The sequence below is a fragment of the Pistacia vera genome, unplaced genomic scaffold, assembly GCF_008641045.1.
Source record: "Pistacia vera cultivar Batoury unplaced genomic scaffold, PisVer_v2 Contig68, whole genome shotgun sequence".
Lineage (NCBI taxonomy): Eukaryota > Viridiplantae > Streptophyta > Magnoliopsida > Sapindales > Anacardiaceae > Pistacia > Pistacia vera.
The window spans coordinates 740,270-761,386 of NW_022196534.1; the positions used below are offsets into that span (position 1 = coordinate 740,270).

Sequence of the window (21,117 nt, forward strand, 5' to 3'; positions counted from 1 at the left end):
TTCTTACAAGTACTATAACGTTTACACATTGAGTTTAAATCCAAAGTTAGATCTGGTGTTGCATTATTCTTTTACTTTCTCACACAATAATATTATTCTAAAAACTTTGACGAAGTCGAACATGAAAAAAAAAAAAAAAAAAAAAATTGTAGTATAAGTCTTCTTCATGTGAACCTTTAAGCAAACATATGCACATGCGTCACCTTTTTTATTAGAGTAATGTTACAGTCACCGGGAGTAGTGCACCGAATCTATGCACTAAATGACGTGGCGTAATCCTGACCGTCGATTAATATTAAGTTATAATTAATCGACGATAAGGATTATGTCATGTCATTCAATGTACAGATTCGGTGCACTACTCTAGGTGTCTCTATTATTTTCCTTTTTATTAATTAATGCATGAGAACAACTTTAGGTTTAGATTTATCCTTAACAAAAGTATTGGTTAATTTAATTAAAGAAAGGGAGAACGACATTTTCCCACCCAAGGTTTGGTGAAACGACACTTTTCCATCCGTTAAGTTTCAAAATGACACTTTCCCACCCACCGTTATGCTCTGTTAGAAAAACCTGTTACTATTTGACTGCAAAGACGAAAGTACCCTTTATTATTTGACTTCTTATTCTTTTATTATTTTATGTCATGTCAATATAGTCAATTATCACCATACCCTCTTTAAATATGAAATTATTGATGCCTACCAATTTGTTCGTCTAGTTTTTTATTAAATATAATGTCTTAAATCACCGTTAGATTTTTAAAATTATCAATTTGTCCTAGATAATTTGTCCTAGTAGTTGTTGCAACCCTATTTATATTTAAATTTTGTCAATTTAACCCCAAATAAAACTAAGTATTAGCATTACCAATTTGCTTAAATAAGAATCCAGATTGTAAAATTACAATGCATATATATATAAGAAATTTTGACAATTCAAACCCAATAAAAATAGGGAATTCAATATAAAGAAAACAACTTTTCTAGTATCTCATTCATTTCTTAAAATCCAAAAAGTTTTGCTTTCATCCTCCCACTTTCTAGCTCCTTGAAGCTTTCTATTCCTTTGCTTTTTGGATCTTCAAAACCTTCTTTACAATCTTTCGCTCTTCCACCAAGAACGCTTGAATTTGATGTATTATTTTCAACCGAAATTACCATCTTTAGTGCCTTTGCAACTGTCATAGGAGGGTATTCTCCATTTAACTTAGCATCAACGCATTGCTTCACTTTATCTTCGCTGAGTTTTGGAGTTGCCTAAAACAATCCAGATTGCATAAAAATTCGCTTGAATGAAGCTTACACATAATATGAATTTGCTAGTTATCAATATAGAGTAACAAAATAGAAAAAATATGTATGTTCCAGAACGAGTTAGTGGTAGAAAAGAACAAAGATGAAGTTCATACCCATGTCACAAGGGTTTGCCGTCCACGCGGCAGTGAAATCATTGTCAGGGCGGAATTGAAGATGCTGCAAATGGCATATTAATTAGCACAGGAAGAATGAGGGTAACCTTTTGATTTTGAAAATTGAATATCATCTTCTATTCATCTCTCGAATTTGTTTTGACACTAGGCTTCCACAACCATCAATTGCAAAACTTTATACTTAAACCAATTATGATATGCAAAGAATACCAAAATTCTCAAATATAAATGATCACCCATCAGCTAGAAACACCTTACATGATTTATAAAGTCAACCCACATAATGATCTTCATTGGTATGGTCGCTAAGAGTAGAAAATATAGAAATAATATGACACCACTTACCATGAAGAATGGCATAAAGAGATCCTTTTGAAGTATGCTAATAGACAAGGATGCATGGACTGCCATCAATGCAATAACCAACAAGCTCAACAACATTTTCTTGTTTAAGTCTTGATACCATGGAAACCTTTAAAATCATGTGTGAACTATTAAATTCGACAAAATATTTATTGCAACACAATAGAAGAACTGAAGATAATGCACAATAATAAGCCAAACCTGTGCTAGAAATTCCAGGTCTGGTTGCTTACTAGAATCTAATTTCTTGATGACTGCAGCTGCCCACTTCTCACCACACCGAAATACACTCTTCCATATGAGCCCTCACCAATTAATGAATCAATTGTCTGAGATACCTCCTCCACTCTCGCCAATTGCAATGAACCCCTTGACAATAAGGGGAACAAATAGGAAAACAATGTATACCTGCACTGCCACACATAAATTTAAACTCAATGTCAACAAGACCACAATATGAAAGGCGTAAATCCATCTATTGGTGCTACAACTGCATCTCTGTTCCAACTCAAGAAAATCTAAAGCCTCTTGCTAAGCACAAATTTAAACACCAATTTTTGCCATCAGAATTAACACAGTTTCTTGGAGAGTTCTGCAGCCACCTACTATATACTACCAAAGTAGAATTGATTATATAAAAGCAGAGTCAACAATTTAGAAATATCAATTTTGGACTTTGGTGTTGATTACAATTAATAACATAACAATTTTGAAGTTGCAAAGCATATTCGTGGCAGAATATAAGATCACCAGTGGAACATCCAAAATTTTTATCTCAATTTTACAACTCCAAGTTCTTGAGAGTCTCTAACCCCCAAATATATTGTTAACAAATCACTGATTTTATAGCGATAAATATGCCTAGCCTATGAGCAATAAACAAACAAATTATCAAAAAGGATTAAAATTTCATTCATATTTTCATTTCCAAAGCAGTGGAATTCAACTAAAATAAGCTATGTGATTATATCATCCTAAATTAACCAAAGTTTCAACTTAGCCCAAGTACTAACAAACCACAAAAATACCCAATTTTAAAAACTCCCAAATTCAATCCCTTCATCATAATTTTCCCACGAACCAAACAACAAAACAAACACTTACGCAAGAATCCATTTGTCTTTAAGCAAAGTTAACGCCTCAGTCAGTGTGGGAGTCGAATTCTTAGCTTCAAGCTGTGTGATCAGCTCAACGATTTTTGCTCGTTTCGCTAGTCTCCGTCAACCGACGATCGGTCCCATAGAACGAATCTACTGATGCCTTCTTCAAGTTATCGATCTCCGTCACTTCTTTGGGCTTCCCTTCCTCTACGACGGCCACGACGCCACCTTCCTCCTCCTTACCGAGACCCCACTTGTCATCATCCAAGACCCCAGTTGCTGGTCGCCAACCCTAACTGTTTAAGCTTTAGTTACAGAGAACAATGAAAAAAGGCAAATGTCTTTTCATCCACCCATTTTTTCTGGGTCAACTTTAGTGGAGCACTTGGCAACCATTCAGGCGAAGTTACACTGATTGAGATTTCAATTTTTAAATTTTGATTTTTGCAGCTTCACATAACTTGACCATCTTACCCTTCTTAAAAACGGATTTTTCTAATGGAACCTAACGGTGGGTGAGAAAGTGTCGTTTTAAAACTTGAAGGGTGGATAAGGGTCATTTCGCCAAACCTTGGGTGGAAAATACTCGTTCTCCCTTAAAGAAACCCATTACATAATCAGACCAATCATAACGTGCCACCTTACTTGAATTTACACATATGAATTATATATTCTCCATGGCACTATATATTATAAAAGATATAATACTCAGTGAAATCATGACTCAACCTATGACCTCGTTTGCTGCTTGATCCCCAGGAAAATTCAACTGAAATTAATTAACTAACCAGGAAACTTAGTAGCTCATAACTCAAAGTCTAATCAAATCTCAAGATATAGATAGAAGTAAGGTTAGTACTAGCTAGTAGATAACAAGAAAAGAAAGAAAGAAATGGATCATGCAATATTTGAAGATCTTGATGTTGTAATTGTTGGTGGAGGCATCTGTGGCCTTGCCACTGCCCTTGCTCTTCACAGGTATATATTCATCTTCTTAATCTTATAACCATCTTCATTTTACAGGTTTTGGGTGAAAGATAGAATCTTAAACTCAAAACATGTAAGATCTAGTCGATTTTGATCGAACTATGTTGACATTTAATGTTGCAGGAAGGGAATGAAGAGTGTAGTGATGGAGAGATCAGAAGAAGCATTGAGAGCAACAGGAGGTGGAATTGCAATTCAGGCAAATGGATGGAGAGCTTTGGATGAGCTTGGAGTTGCCTCGAAGGTCAGGCTAAATACCTTCTTGAGAAGTATGTTTAATTTTCTCTTTCATCCATTAATTTCGCAATACTTATTACTGATAAACGCCGCCCATGCCAACAACTTCAATAAATTACGTTAAAAGAAGATAAGGATAAGGGATAATTTAAACCCCCGAGTTTTGGCCAAATCTAACAAACCCCCTTTGGTGCTGGTAATTATCTCTACCTCCCATTGGTACTAATAATGATTCTCAACCCCCTGCCTTAGTGCCGTTGGTGTCTTTTTATTACTTTTAACCATAGAAAGGGTAAATGACCTCAATACCCTCACCTGTTATGCCCATCAATCACAACCAACTCCCTTTCACTTCATCTCTCCTAGCACCCAACATCCATGTTAAGCTAAAAAATTTCTTAAATTATGTAAAAAATATCACAAATTTTAATAAGAAAATAGGAAAAGAAACTAAAAAAAGGGGAAAAAATGAAAAAATATAGAAAAATGAAAACAAAATCTGGAATAATGAAAAGAATAAGAAATATGTGAAAAAAATGATCTAAAAATTGAAAAACTTACTTTCTAAAAAGTTAAAAAATTAATTATACAAATCTGAAAGAAAAATTTAAAAAAAAAATTGAACTTGGCAAATATTTTTTAGATGTTTTTATTTTCTAGATTTTTGCAGTATTTTTTTAAATTATTCTTAATTTTTCAAAATCTTTAATAATTTTTTTAATCCTTTTTTATTTAGTATTTGTTTTTTAATGTTAAGGATGTTTGTTATTTAAGTTTTTTTTTCAATTATTATTAGTTATTTTACCTTTTTGATTTTAAAAAGAGTTTTTAATAAATGTTGTTGTAAATTAGTCAAGTTCAAAATATAATTAGGGTAATTCGTAATTGAGTTTTTTTTTTTTTCAATGTTTATAAAGCTAAAGACATTATAGTCTAACGTTTGGCAACTTATTAGAAAGTATAAAACTTGCTTTTAGTAAGCCGTTATAATCAATTAATAAATGTGATCTTAGACCTATGAATAGAGATATTCTCGAAACTTAAAAAAAAAAAAAAAAAAAAAAAAAAAAACAAAAAAACAAAAAGAGTGATTTAGACAAAGAAAAAGGAAGTGACTCAAACAAATCTTTTTTGTCAACAACTTCAGACCAGTTAATCAAATATCGATTGATACAAAATATGGACAGCCCTCAAACCTCAAGATGAATGTTAATTTTTAATATATATATTGCATTCTTACCGAGTATATATCATGCATCAATATTCAATGTTATATAATGTTATACATCTCAAATATTATTAAAAATTTCTTATCCCAAGTTATAACTTCATATGATTACATAATTTTTTTTTAGCTATAATTATTATAAAAACACAGGGTTCGAGACGTATTTCTGAATGGTAGCAAGCAACAAGAAGAATTAACCTCCTTCTCGTAAGTTGTTTTTTAATATTAACATATAAATATATTCACTGAAATTAATGTCAATTAAGAAACCAAATATATAGAAATCAAATATATTAATATTTTGAAGCTTTTCAATTAGCAGGAATATTGGGAAAATTCGTTGTGTAAAAAGAAGTGATCTAATTGAAGCTCTAGCTCAAGATCTCCCACTTGGCACTATAAGATTTGGATGCCAAATTCTCTCTGTGAAATTGGATACAAACTCTTGTTTTACCATTCTTCATTTGAATAATGGTAATACAATTAGAGCCAAGGTAATTTACATATTCTTCGATACTAATGAAGCTCATAATAATTTCATATTTAATTATTCTGGCGCCCTCATTTATTGAATATTACATTTTGGCTCTCCAAAATAAATTTATATAGTCATTCTGAGGGACGTATAAAAAAATTATATGTGATTTGCAGGTGTTGATTGGATGCGATGGTGCCAACTCTGTGGTTGCGGATTTTCTTGAGTTGAAACCCAAGAAGCTTCACTCTTCATGTGCAGTGAGAGGATTTACATATTTCCCAAATGGTCATGGATTTGCTCATGAGCTAGTCCGAACAAGAAGAGATAACACTTTGTTTGGAATGGCTCCAGTCACTGATAACCTAGCTTTCTGGTTCGTTGTTCACCAATGGCATCTTCAGGGTACGCACATTTATGACTAATTAAGCTTTTAAATATTGGTTTATTTAACGATCACGATTCTCTCATCACTTGAGAAAAACAATTAAGGTTGTAATTAATGTTTATAGATTGTTTATGAGAAATGTTTCAGAACATGAGAGAATTAGACTTATAATATTCTATGGAATAATTAATAGATCAAGATTTTATCATTTTGAGTATTAATCACAAGGAGGCAAAATTAATTCTCACGTAAGCAATCCTAAAAATCTTATGTTTTCATGCATAATCACACATCATTAACTTAATTTCGATCTAGATAATTGTTTTCTTTGTTTCTTCTTACAAGTCGATGTATAACTCTGTACCATTCATTAAAAAAAATCCTCAATTTTCTATAGGATGGAGTTCATTTTATGAATATCAGTATCTATAACTACAAGTCATATATAGGACATACTTAAAAGATGGGTAAGGAAAACCGTTTTAGATCATGACTAACTGATAATTAATATGTTAGGATTCTTTATATACGAGTTTCAAGGATTATTTTCATTTAGTCTATTAATTTATTTCATTAGCTTTCTATAACATTTTTATCATGTTAACTGCAGATTCAAAGGTGTTCAAAGATCAAGAGATGATCAAACAAATGACTATAGAGTCCGTCAAGGATTTCTCTTTAGAAAAGATAAACTGGTAAAAAATTGTGACATTTTTACCCTAACACTCACCCATCTGAGATATCGTGCCCCATGGGACATATTATTAGGCCAATTTCGGAGAGGAACCATGACGGTAGCCGGAGATTCGATGCATGTGATGACTCCATTCCTCGGCCAAGGTGGCTCATCCGGTATAGAAGATGCAATTGTGCTTGCTAGATGCATGACAAGAAAAATAATTCAAGCCAATAATGATCGTAAAGAATTCAAAGGTCAGAAGCTTATTGAAGAAGCAATGGATGAATATGTGAAGGAAAGGAGAATGAGATTGGTTAAATTATCTACACAAGCTTATCTTATTGGTTCATTAGTGGATACTTCTGCATTGCTTTTGAAGTTGATAATTTTTGTGCTTTTGGGTGCTTTTTTTAGGGACCAATCTGGTCATGCTCGATATAATTGTGGCCATCTTTGAGAACTTGTTGTTTCAAGAGCTAGTTAGCATAGTTTCAATGGTTGCACTTTGTAGTAATTATATGTAATAAATCATAGCAACCAGTGACAGATCCAGAAATTTTTTTAGGGTAGACTAAAAATATTAATATTTTTGTTAGGGTGCGTCAAAATCCAAAAATTATATATATTAATATTAAAAAATAAATTGAGGGTGGGCCAAAGTGGGCTGGATCCGCCTTTGATAGCAACGGTTACAACATCGTGAAGATACTAGAGTTGTTTTTATAAGTTTATTGTTGAACGTTTTAAGTTTATTGTTAATTGTCCGTAAAATTAATGGTAGTTAATATTTGAGTGCAATGTAAGCCATTATCTATCAATTGTTATAAGTCCGTTTTTACATTTTTAAATCTATTGTTCGTTGTCACAAGTAAGATGTTGACATGCTTTTCCAGTCAAATTGGTGGTTGAAAATTCATAAATAATATCAGAAACAATACACTTATAATATTAAATGATAGGCTTTAAAAAGAAAAAAAAGAAAAAAAAGCATAAATCTTTGGCATTAGTTACATTGTGGTTAAGATTTTTAATTTTCGATTAAATTAACAACAATAAAACTTTTCTATAGTCATATTAGTGGGACTAACTAATTTTATTATTATAAAGAGGTTATAACTTAATAGGGGTGTAGTTAAAAAAATTTCTTATTTCATAATTCATGTTTTAGTAGTATAATATTAGGATTTTAATTCATATTTTAATAATATTAGGGTTTCAATTCAGCGTTTTAATTGTCTACTTTTGAAACGGATAGAAGATCGTGTTTTGAAACCAACAAAAATAATTGTCCTTGATGAAATTGTAAACGCAGTTGCTACATGACAATTGATATGAAGCCACAGACAATTGCCAATTGTTATAAGCATTACAAAATTAGGACCCCCGATGTCGATGAATTGTAAGTTACAAAAGAAGTGGATGAGGAGAATCAAAGAGTCATTGTAGAATTGAGTAATCAAATTTGACAACTTCACTACACTAATCGAATTAATATTAATGTCTTCCTTAATCATCCAAATGAGTAGCAAGTCATGTATGCTTTAACAAAAGAAGAAATCATTTCTACAATTAAATAAAAAGAGAAAGGAAATAATTATGAGGATGATAGTACGGAAATACAAAACGTTTCATGTCAAGAAGCTCTAAACATGCTTGAGAAGCTAGAAATGTTTTGGCTTTAACAAAAAAATGTTCATGCTAGCGAGTAATGTACCCGCAAGTTAAAAGATATAATAACAACTCTAAAGCATAAATTATTGTCTCAAACAACTTCAAATAAATATTTTATTTCATCTTAAAACTTTTAATGTAACATACCATGTATTTTTTTGCAATATATAGATAATTATTATTATATGGAGGCAACTTTCCTTAAGACGGGAATTAAAAAAATTATTACTGATTGCAATGTGGAGTTTATTCTTATTTATAAATATCCCAAATTAGGAATAAAATTTTTTATGACTATATATATATATAACCAAGGTGTCTGGACCAGCTTGTGGGTACCTCAACTAATCTTTAGGGTCTATTAAATACCCTATAAACCCAAATAATCAGGTAAGTCAAATTGTTGTTGTGGTAAGTGACTTCAAGTTTGAACTTAAAAACTCAAGAAATAGAGCATACCTTCTTCATTGTCAAGCCAACTCCTCGGGGTTTGCATTTAATAAATCTATCTTAGTTGTCACAAGGTGATAAAAATTACACAAATATCCCGACTACATTGTTATTAATTAATTTGTTGTAACTCAATATTCAAATTCAACAAACTTATAAGATTTTAAAAATAAATTAAAGCATAATAACATCACTCAATAACAATACCATAGATTAACTTACATTATTAATTATTAAAAAAACAAAAATTAAGTATTACACCATCTCTAGTAATAGATTTCTCATGCAAAATATCTTCCTGAACAATTCACATTTTCATGCATATTAAATTCATACCATAATATATATATATATATATATATATATATATATATATAGACACACAGAGAGAGAGAGAGAGAGAGAGAGAGAGAGGCATATTACATTCTTGTAATATTAAAGTAGAATTTATAATTACTCATTATAGCTGTACAACAAAATTTCTATTTAAAATTTAATTTAATTTGTCTCAAGCATGATTTATAATTAAATTTTAAAAGGATTATTATCATCCAACTGACAATTTTATCAAAATTTACAATTATCAAACACAAATATTCAGAAAGACAATGAGAGAACATTTAGCGGTGTAAAACCGCTAATTTTAACTGTAATTTTTAAGAATTGAAATATTTGTATGAGTGATTTTATTATTTAAAAAAAAATTAAAGTTAGAAATAAAACAATACATACATCACTATAATTTAAAAAATAAAATAAAAAATATGTATAATTATACAAATTAAAAAGAAAACGCAATATATATTAAAAATAATTATAACAAAATACAAAGTATAGTTTCATTTTTTTTTCCTTATTTTTCAATTTTTATTTATTTATATGTTCTCATTTATTTTTATTTTGACATGTGTCATTTTCTTATTGATCTGTTTTTATTAATTATTATTGTAGTTTAAAAAAGTTATGTTATATGAAACTATATTACACATACAACTTCTTAATAATCTTAATAAAATTAAGGTTAACAGTTTTAAATCTTTAAGTATCTTCTCATTGTCTTTTTTTCTAATATAAGTGTCCTATAACTGAGTTTTTTTATAAAAATATCTTACGAGTTATGATTGATGATACTCCGTTTTAAAACATTTTATTCTGTTACAAGTTTATCATTTACTATTATAAAATCTTTTATGAAAGATTATTATTTAATTTTTTTTCTTTTTTTTTCCTATAAGTTTATCGTTCCAATCTTCTAAAATTTATCAATAAACTTATTTTTTCTTTAAGAAAAAAAAAAGGCTTTGATATATTTTAAGTACAGTAGATAAATTAGAGAAATGATTAAGTTAGTGGCTCTAATTTTGAAGTCCAATTCCCAAAGGAGTAATGCTACAGACACCAAAATTTTACACTGAATTTTTGTATTGAAGGACATGGCAACCAGTCAGACATGACCATACTGGAGTCTTTCATGAATGAACGGCCGTCTAACATTTATGGACTCCCGCCCATATTTAATTGACTCCTGTTCATATTGTATGGACAGGTGCCCGTCCAAAAGAATTTAAAAGAAAAATAATGAACGTCCGTCCATCTTATATGGACGTGTGTCTATTTACTATTGACGAACGTCCATATAAGATAGACGCCCGTCCAAAAAAATTTATATTCAATGGACAGACTTCCCTTTTAGATGGACGCCTGATCATTGTTTAATTTAAAAAAATTTACATTCAATTTGGGAGGCCCAAATTTTAGTTTAATAAATTTTTTCTTTAAAATTTTCAATTAGAATGTTTAAAAATTTAGGCCTCCCAAAACAGGCTTCATTTCTCTCTTGCATTTTGTTTATAAATGAAAAAAAAAATGAAAATTCAAAAAAAAAAATTTGAGAATGGACGCCATTTTTCATTTCTCTCTTGCCTTTTTTTATAAATGAAAAAAAAAATTGAAAATTAAAAAAAAAAAATTTGAGAATGACCGCTAGTCCATTCATTTGGATGGCTGTACAGCGTCCATACTTTTACTTAAAATCAAATTTTTTTTTCTTTTATTTCATCTAAAAATTTTATACTTTAAAAATAAATATTTCATCTGAAATTATATGGACGACCGTCTATAGTAAAAGGACTCATGTCCATAATATATGGACGGGAGTCCATAATGAGGACGGTTGTCCATAAACAATTTAAGTCAAATTTTTTTAGTTTAAACTATAAACGGGTGTCTATTCTAGATGGATGGCCGTTCATATAATATGGACGACAGTCCATTTCAAATGAACGACCTTCCAATAACAATGGATGAGGAAGACCGTTCATTCGCGGAATATTTTTTAACATGATACGTGGCTCGTCTGATTCAGTGGACACGTCGTTCGGTGTAAAAATCCGATGTAAAATGTCGGTATCTATAGCATTTTTCTTCCCAAAATGAGCTTAGAATATTATTTATTATAAAAGAAAATAAATTAAATACCTTTCGATTTTTTCCCATAGAAAATATGAATAATTATAATTTAATCCTGAGGTTTGGCTTAACTAGTCCATGAAATCTGGAAGTAACTTTTGAGAATTTTTATAAAAATCTAAAGTACACTCAATCTTATCTTGTGTGAACGACATTAAAATTAACATAACTATTATAAAAATAAAAATAACAATTCTTTTAAAATTTTAGAACAATTCTATTAAGTATAAAAGAAAAATAAAAAATTAACCTAAAAAAAAATCTTGAATTTTACACCCACCAAATTATAGAGAAAAAGATCATAATCATATCATATTGAAAGTTATTATAAAAATATCGTTCTGTAACAGATGGGTCACCATATTTCTACTTTCTACAATTGTAATAAGATAAAACGGAATAATTGCTCACTCCATAATTTATTTTATAATTCTCTATCATTTTTACATTATAATTATTGGTAATTATAAATATCAACATAATGACATAATAATTCATAATTTTAAAATGCGAATTTCATTAGTAATAATTTCCAATTTTGATTACAAATTTAAAACAATTATTAAAAGATAAATTTTTCAATTTTGAATACTCCAACACAACCTTATCTACTTGAATGAGATTTTATCATACATATGGGCACAATTAATGGACTCAATGTATTTTTGTCTTCTAGTTATAATGTCTTTTCTTCTCACAAATAATAATCTAATTTTATTCCTTTTGTAGCATTTATTTCTTCTCCAATACCAGCTACTAGCTCTACATCACCAAGTCTCAACTACTTCTCCACACAAATATGCACCAAAAGTGTTACCTAAGCGTATTCTATGTTAATTACTATAAAAGTTTGTATTAAAATTATTATAATAAGTTATCTTGGAAAACTATCAGTGCTATTTAAAGTTGGTTAAGTATGAATATCCTAAAGTTTTTAACAGGAATAAAATTTTAACCGTTAATTACTAGTTTTGTTTTTGTATTTTGTGAGACTGGTTGGTCATTTTAAAAATTATGTCAAAACATGTGAAATAAAAACGTGTTTAAGTACAATTAGATGAATCCAACGGTGAATAAGTATAGTCTTAATGAAATTATTATGAATACATCTTAATTAAAGAATATATATATATGTGTGTACGTCTAAAATTTTTATTTGCAGACCACCTTTGGTTCTAATATCTCGCTTTTTTTACAAAATACAAAATCAAAAGCAAAGGACTCAATCTCTCACTTGTTAAAAACTTTTCTAAATGTTTGCACCTAAAACTTTTCATATATGAAAAAACCTTATTTTCATATATATTCAAATAAATATATATTTTTTTTTTATGTAATATGATTATATGATTTATATCCTCATAAACAGAGTATTAAATCGTCTTTAAGATATCCATTATAAACGATGATCATATTTTCATGAATAAAGAAAATTGATTATAGGTTCATGAATGGTTGTAGCAATCAATTATACATCATAATTTTTTTTTTTCGTGTCTATTTATTTTCAAATATTTTAATTAGGATATTACCGTGTTCGTGGACTCCCAAGAAAAGGAAAACAAATGCATATATATAATACAATTTTATTAAGATACGACAAAATACAGTACATATTTCTCTTGAAACTTAATTTCTGATAAAAATATGATAACAAAGAAAACCATTAATTCAAGCAATTACATTCCAAAGTAACCGGATCTATGACACCGGAGAACACCGTGCCAACGGTACACAAACAAGATCATGAGCTCTAGGAGCGGTCAATCCTGGCCGTTCAGACATATCAACCAAATCTTTGCCCTTTATTTCCACTCCTTCAGGATTCACAACCTTCCAGTTGAAGCACTGGATCATCGCCGCCAGAGTCGTCGGCAACTCCTGCATGGCCAAATTGATTCCAGGGCACCCTCTTCTTCCAGTTCCAAATGGCAACAACTGATAGCTGAACCCTTTAACATCAATGTTAGTTTCGAGGCCATCGCTCTCGTTTGGTTTCAGGAATCTCTCAGGATTGAACTTCATTGGATTACTCCAAACTTTGGGGTCTCTTCCGATCGACCAAAGGTTAACGAACAATAGAGAGCCTTCAGGAATCGTATACTTGCCGATTTGGCAATCTTCGATGGATTTCCTGGCGAGCATTGGGATTGGGGGGTGGAGCCTGAAGTTTTCTTTTATAATGGCTTGGAGATATGGGAGATTCGGAAGGTCGGATTCCTGGACGAGCCTGGATTTTCCGACGACTTGGTCAATTTCTTCCTGAGCCTTTTCGAGAACGTTTGGATTGTTGATGAGCTCTGCCAATGCCCATTCGGCTGCCATGGCAGTTGTGTCTGTTGCAGCTGTCAGAAAATCCTGGAAAAATACATTAACGTGAAACTCATAAATAAAAAACTTTAAACTGTAAGATATATACTTTTACATGACTGTATTATAGTCACTGCCGGTTTTTAGTTACACTTAATAAAAAGTCTTGGATAAGATAATGTCTGTCATGTGATCGGATGGATGGCTATATACTGAGTGATTTCTTGAAAATCAATAAGGATATGATTGAGACATTAAAATTAAGTTGAAGTGAGAACAGAGAAATATATATATGTGGTCATGCATATGGATACACATTCAAAAGGCTACAGATTATTAATGGATGGTATTCATTGAAGACACATCTGTACAATGTTAGATGAACCGAAAGTGCCACTAATACATGAATTCAACCATTGTATTTAATTCAGATTGATCTTATGAATGGATGATTAAGAAGAAAGAAGTATTGTTAATTCATTAGATTCGATACATCATTATCAATAACCTAACTGCCATTATTAATCTATCTATCTTTCTAAGTATCTAGATTTAATGGGTTATCTTGCTTAAGTTTGAAAATTGAATTGAAAAAGAAAGAAAGAAAATTTAGCTTTAACAAGAAGAATTCGGTACGTACCTCTTTGACTTAAAATGAGATGCTGCGACATACGCATATTTTAATTTATATAAGGTCAAAGATTTATTCTTTTTATTATGGTTATATTATTTATTTAAGATCTCGTCAGTCCAACCATTCAGTCACGGGATGCATGTATGTACATCTATGTTTATAACGATAAAAATTCACATAAAGAGAGAATACTGAAAACTGGCTTACCAGAATTGTGGCCTTGATATGATCTCTTGTCAACTGTATTTCCGACTTCTCATTTTCCAAAGCATCAAGCAAAATGTCAAGAAAATCTCTAACCTCTTCATCATCATCAACATCTCCATTTATTCTCCTTCCATTTTTCTTCTTCTCTTTCCTCACCATTTCGCGGTTCGATATAATCTTCTCAAGCAACGAATCATATCTCTTATGAATATCCATAAACCTCCTTCTAAATCCCTGCAAATCCACATTCTTAAAGAACCAAATTATATCAGAAATATTAAACTCTCCGAAAATCTCTGTCACTTCCCGAACAAGTGTCCTCGCCTCCTCGGCTTGGCCATCCGTCCCCGAACATTTGATGCTAAACATCATTTGCGATATCACATTATTCGTCAACTTCAACAACTCTTCTGTAACGTTAACTCTTTCTCCCGCATGAGACTTTTCAAGCAAAAGCTTGACGAAATCCTGCAACTCCTGGCTTCTAATGGGAAGAAACTGGCCGAGAGTTCTTGCTCCGAGGAGCTCAACCGTGCTGATTTTCTTGATGAATTTCCAGTAAGGTCCGTAGGGAGCAAAAGCGAAGGAGGAATTGTAAGTAAGGTGATCAATGGCTGCGGTGTGTTTGCGGGCGGAGAAAGTGAGTTCGTTTGTTTTCAGTAGTTCTTTAGCGATTTCGGGAGATGAAGCGACGACGCAATTGACAGAGCCGATTCGGAGGTGAATGAGGGGGCCATAGCGGGAGGAAAGCATGTGAAAGGAGTGGTGCATGAAGGGGCTGAGGAGATGGAGATGGCCGACGACCGGCAAGGCGAAAGGGCTTGGAGGGAGCTTGTAGTGTTTGGAAGAGAATGAGAAGAGGGTTTTGAGAATTAGGGTTGAGAGAAGGAAGATGAGAACATAGAGAATTGTGATTGGAAGAAGCATGATGGCTAAAATATTAGGGCAAGTATTGTAGTTTGAAGAGAAGAGAGATGGAAATGTTTTTTATTGATAAGATACAGAAGGATTGAAAGAATTTAAGACTATTTATAAGCAAGAGAACCAACCTAACTGTCTACTTGTATCAATTTAACAATATATATATAGACATAAACTATAGCAGTATAGCTAACTGAAGTCTGGATTTTTAAAAATACAAATGTCCACATATTTACAAATTTAAGTGAATTTAATAATTTTTAAAATTTTTTATGTAAAAAATTTAAGTGAGATTAATTATATAAAACAATTAAAGTTATCTTAAGACATGAAACCCTACAATCGTCACTCAAAACTAAATTAATGATCTTGGTGAGATTCATTTCAATATTTCAAAGCAATTACCAAACAAAGAAGCCTTTTTTCCAATTCATTAATTGTAAATATTGGAAATAGAAAGGTTGGGTTGCATATCCCTTTCTTTTGCATCTCATTCACGGAGACAATGATACTAATAATTAATAATACTGTTCGATATACTTCATGGCCTTATTTTAGCCACTATTCCATGATAATATTAAAGACTTTTAACATCTTCTTTGTATTGATCACGTACTATATTGTATTTTGGTGTTTTTTATTTAAAAATAATTTCGGAAAAAAAAAAAAAAAATTCATTATCATTCTTGGTTATCTTGTTTAAAGCAATATTTTTCTTACATAAAAATAAAACAATAAAAACAGATATGGGAAGCTTTCACTTGAAACCGAAAGTTTTTAAGTTCTTGGCTTATTTATCTGATCCAAACAAAAAAGTTTTCCAGAGAAGAGAAATATGCAAAAAAAAAAAAAAAAACCAATACGCTAGAAAAATAAGTTTCCTGAGCTTTCGTCCAACATTATTGACAAGGTATAATACCTCTAATATATCCTTTAATTTTTTCCCAACCACTCTCAAATCTGATCATGATGCATTGCAGACATGTCTGGAGTTCCTGCATGTTCCATAATAACAATGTAACAGCTCCAGAAGCACACACATCAAGGACAAATCAATGGGTGTATACTATTTCTAACAGGAAAAAATTAATTCTACCATGCATATATACCTGAATAAAAGACATGCTAAAGATCAAGCATTCCTACCAACATGATTAAACATGAAGCTGAAAATACATTCATTAACAGCCACAAATTGAGTATAAATTCTGAATATTTTTAACTTAGAAAATTCTGAATGCCAAGAGGCCATAGAACAAGTTAGTTTGCAGTTAGAGGTTACACATCAATGTAGTGATGTCTTTCTTATATTGATTGCAGTGGACTTTCTTCATAATTAACAACTTAATTATTATGAAAATGAAAAGACAAGTTTTGACTGTTAAGTAACCATTAATTCTAAAAAATTGAGCTTCTAAGAAATGACGACATTAGTATATAAGCCTGATCAAGTTATTCCATACTCAGAACTGAATTTAATTAATGGACTCATCATGCAGATCCTAACATGCACAAACACAAGTAAATCAAAATGTTAGCTTTCTCTCTTGTTTTCTCTTTCCTCTTTCACCATGCATAAATTTCTTTCTTAGTTAGCAAGCAGAATCCATAATACCAATAAATAAATAAATATGGCATTCTTGAAATAGAACGATATTATTAAAAAAAAAAAAAAAAGGGGGAAAATTTCAAATTGTAAGGTAACAACTTCCCAACCAATGTTTGGCGTAATTATCTTTTTCCACCCAAAAAGTTTTAGAAAAGCAATTTTTTATCTATCGTTAAGATCTTATTAGTAATATTTGTGAATTGACATAGTATAATCACTATAAAGACAGCAAATATCATTTACTATTTAACTTAATAATTTTTTTTATTGATTTTATGTCATGTCAACAAAGTCAATTACATATATACTCACTCTTTAAACATGAAATTATTGATATGCTCTCAACTATATATAAGAATGTAAATTACCAATTTGTCCCTTTATTTTTTCATTAAAATAACTTTTTAAAACAATGAAGTTACCGTTGAGATTTTTAAAATTTGAACCTTTAAAACCCCACTCCCTTCGCACAGGAAATTTGAACATCATCTTTAGACCTAAACTAAGTGATGTCCTTCAACCCTAAACTGAATATTAGCATTTACTAGCATCGTTAAATAGGAATCCAGATTGTAAAATAACGATGCATCTACATTTAAGAAATTTTGTCAATTCGAACCCAATAAAAATAGGAAATTCAATATAGTATAAGGTGTTAACATTCAAAAGATACAAAGAAAGCAGAAGCACATAGCAAAATTCTTCGGTCACAACTCTTCATTGTTCTCAAAACAAATATAAAACATGCAAAACCACCCAAAACAATTCCCACAATTGGACCATTTGGACTTTTCTTACTACTGCTAGAAATGGAATCTGTAAAGAAGAAGTGCAATCAACAATCTGGGATTCAACTATGTGGAAGGACACTTTATAAATTTAATCCTTGAATGACATTCTCAAGCCCCAGGCCATAATATCTCAAGGAAGAAGCTGATATCCTTGAAGTCTGATGCCTATCTGAAAGTTTCAATAAAATTTGATTACAACCTAGTTAATACTATACTGTAATTATGTAAATCTTATAATGTCTCCATGTTTCCTAGCCTTGCAAATGATAACGGTATAGCACCATTGAGTCCAGAACTTGCAATACATTCCTCACCAAGGAAGTAGCATGATGGGCAGCATGTATTTTTAAAATAAATAACAAAGTGTTTCATTTTAACAAAAGGAAAAAACAATAAGTAAATAACTTCAAGAAAACAACAACATCTCAATATAAAAAAAGACCACCATTCATTGATAATTACATTTAGAACAAAGTCTTTCATTTTAACAATAAACCCAAATCTGAAAAGAAGTCATGGTATGGTTGTAGATAACAAAAAGAACAGCTATGTAGCAGTTGTCTATACCCTATACAAAAGCAAAAACAATCCCAGTATATGTGCTATTCACCCAAACGGTTTGTACACAAAATCCAACCAAAAAAACTATCAGCACATCAAAACTATCATTTTCCCTCATACTTTGCACACAAAAAACAATCAACTGCACCAAAAAAAAAATAAATAACAAAAATAAACCCTTGGCATTACTGATTAGCTTGACCTATTAATAGGATGAAGAATAAATTAGGGAAGCAAATAATGAATTGACATGAACATTAGACTGTTTAGAATAGTAATGAATACCTCTTGAACTTAAGCTGTGATAAGCATGACCTCTGAATTGAAGAAGACATTGAATCATTATGGAATAGTCCACTGTGTTGAGGTTGTTGAACATTTTTGACTTGAAGACGAGCATGTAGAAGAAGCTGCAAAACTAGCTCTTGAATATATTGCAGTCTTGTTGGTACAAATGTTTCTACAAAAAAAAAATGGGAAACAATATAAATAGATAATCAGAAAAATTAAATTGATAAGATGAACAAATTAATAATACCTTGTTTTTTCTTTTTATCAACAGTAGCTAGATTATCTTTGCAAAGTCTCTTGTTATTCCCGTGACATTGCAAAACTACAATAAAGTAGAAACCTTTATTATTTAGTTTTCAGTTGGATCTCAGCAACATCCTTAACCTAACCATGGTCTCAGCAAAATCTACCATATTTTAGTTCTACTCACTGCCCAAATAATTTTTTGAAGCGTATCCCTGGTTTTTTTTTTTCTTCTAAATTAGCATACATATGCCTACTCCTTGCATTTGGCCAATGAACTTCTAACCCACTTAAAATACCTTTTTGTCTGTCCATCATAAATGTGACAGGATCTCATTCAAGAAATCATGCAATAAGTAAGGAAAAAAACCAAGACTCTTTATTCTCACCTCACAAATACATATGGCCAAAGGGAAAATCCATTGTTAGCATCCACAAGGATTGGCTTAAAGACATACAAATTTCACATGCGGGATCTACTATATCATACGCAAATACTCATCACTTGCCTTTGAAGAGACACCTCCTGCTACTTAAAAATTCTTACCCTACTTTTCCATTTGTAGTTTACACTGAATCACCCCACTGTTACTTATAAATTAATTCCCTCATTAACAAAATGTAAAATCAGCATGTACAGAAAACACACAGGTTTCAATTCTCCTTAGAACCCAAATTTCTATAATATAGAGCAGAAAACTATATTGTGAGACCCAGTGTATATTGTGAATCAAAAACAAGATTTGCTAATGTTTTACAGACATAAATGTTTTAAGTATTCTTCTATGATTTTTTTTGCAACCACTTTGATGCTTGGCAGTATAGCCAAGAAATAAAATGAAAACCAACACCACGTGAAATTACCTGCCGTGAAGCACCATACGACTTCTGACAGACACTTAATCCTCAATTCCTCCTTCCTCAATTGCTCATCATAATCTCTCGTTTTTGTCAAATCGGAAAGTCCCTACTAATTTTACTATAGTAAGCGGCAGAAAAGAAAATCACTTGCATATTAAACTAATTGAGATTTCATTTATGTGATACAAGAGATGAAAACACAAAACTCAAAAAGCAAGCAAATAGAAGAACATTCTATTTTCAGTCAATATAATGTAATAGTAAATCAAAACCCTAGAGACAGACAACTAAAATAACCAAATAAGCATCAAAGAAGAACTATTTCGTCAACCACAACAATTTTTTTTAAGTAGAATGAAAAGAACAAAAGAAAAGATTACCTAGAGCGTTTCAATTAGGGTTTTGCAAGAATAGACGCTAGGATAGGAAAAAAGACCGGAGAAATCGAAAATAAATAGGTTTGCGAACGAATATGTTTATGCTGTCGAGAAAGACGGAGGGAGAAAGGAGGAATCATAAACGTATGGTTAAGAGAAGCAAGGGAAGAGTAGATAAGAATTTTGACTGGCGTCGGTGTTCTTTTAGTCGTCTGAACATCCGTTGTTCTCCGTCGTCTGAACACTGTTGTTCCCCAGTCGTTCGAACATCTGTTGTTCCTTCAGTCATCGTCACTGTTGCCGCTTCCTGCCTTAATTTTTGGAATAATATTACGTTATAACATTTTTTTCATAAGTTTTTTTTTATATTTTAAGTGATAATTATAATTGATTATTTCATAATAAATTTTTATAAATTTATATAGGTTGTATTAATTAATGTGATAATTTATAATGATATTTCTAATAAATTTTATATAAATTTTATATAGGTGTGATTAATTAATTATGAAACGAAATATTAGTCAGGTGAAAGAAAGTTTTTTTTTAAAAGTTATTAAGTAGATTTTTTCTCTCTTTTGTCTCACTATGTCAACTTTAGGGGCTACACAGACCGAGCAAAAAAAATTTAAATCGTTGATTTTTATGTTTTCCAGTTAATAAAGTTAACAGAGACAAATCTTAACGATAAAAGGGGATTTTTTTTCCTCAAACTTTTGGGTAGGAAAACGTAATTACACCAAACTTTGAGTGGGAAAATTTAGAAAACACACATACATACGTATATGCAGAACCAGCAGCCTCGATTTTTTACCGATATTTTACATTAATTA

The 21,117-nt window shown here is 30.9% G+C and overlaps 2 protein-coding genes and 1 long non-coding RNA gene across 3 annotated transcripts; 1 reads left to right on the top strand and 2 right to left on the bottom strand.

The window, feature by feature from the left end:
• Positions 1-1,836: 1,836 nt before the first annotated feature.
• LOC116113522 lies at positions 1,837-3,320 on the bottom strand. The gene is made up of 3 exons (XR_004125424.1): positions 2,900-3,320; positions 1,997-2,208; positions 1,837-1,904 (listed from the first exon to the last, which is right to left on the bottom strand). It is a non-coding gene; the product is annotated as an uncharacterized LOC116113522 (long non-coding RNA).
• A 467-nt stretch (positions 3,321-3,787) lies between these two features.
• LOC116113490 (monooxygenase 1-like) lies at positions 3,788-7,346 on the top strand. Its single transcript, XM_031399643.1, is given in 6 exon segments — positions 3,788-3,873; positions 4,006-4,155; positions 5,670-5,841; positions 5,999-6,227; positions 6,821-6,892; positions 6,895-7,346. Coding segments are annotated over 6 exon segments (1,161 nt in total).
• Positions 7,347-13,170: 5,824 nt separating this feature from the next.
• Positions 13,171-15,557, bottom strand: LOC116113521 (licodione synthase-like). Its single transcript, XM_031399673.1, has 2 exons — positions 14,631-15,557; positions 13,171-13,837 (listed from the first exon to the last, which is right to left on the bottom strand). The coding sequence occupies exons 1-2, from the start codon at positions 15,555-15,557 to the stop codon at positions 13,181-13,183; spliced, it is 1,584 nt and encodes a 527-aa protein (XP_031255533.1). The 3' UTR covers positions 13,171-13,180.
• Between the last annotated feature and the right edge of the window lie 5,560 nt (positions 15,558-21,117).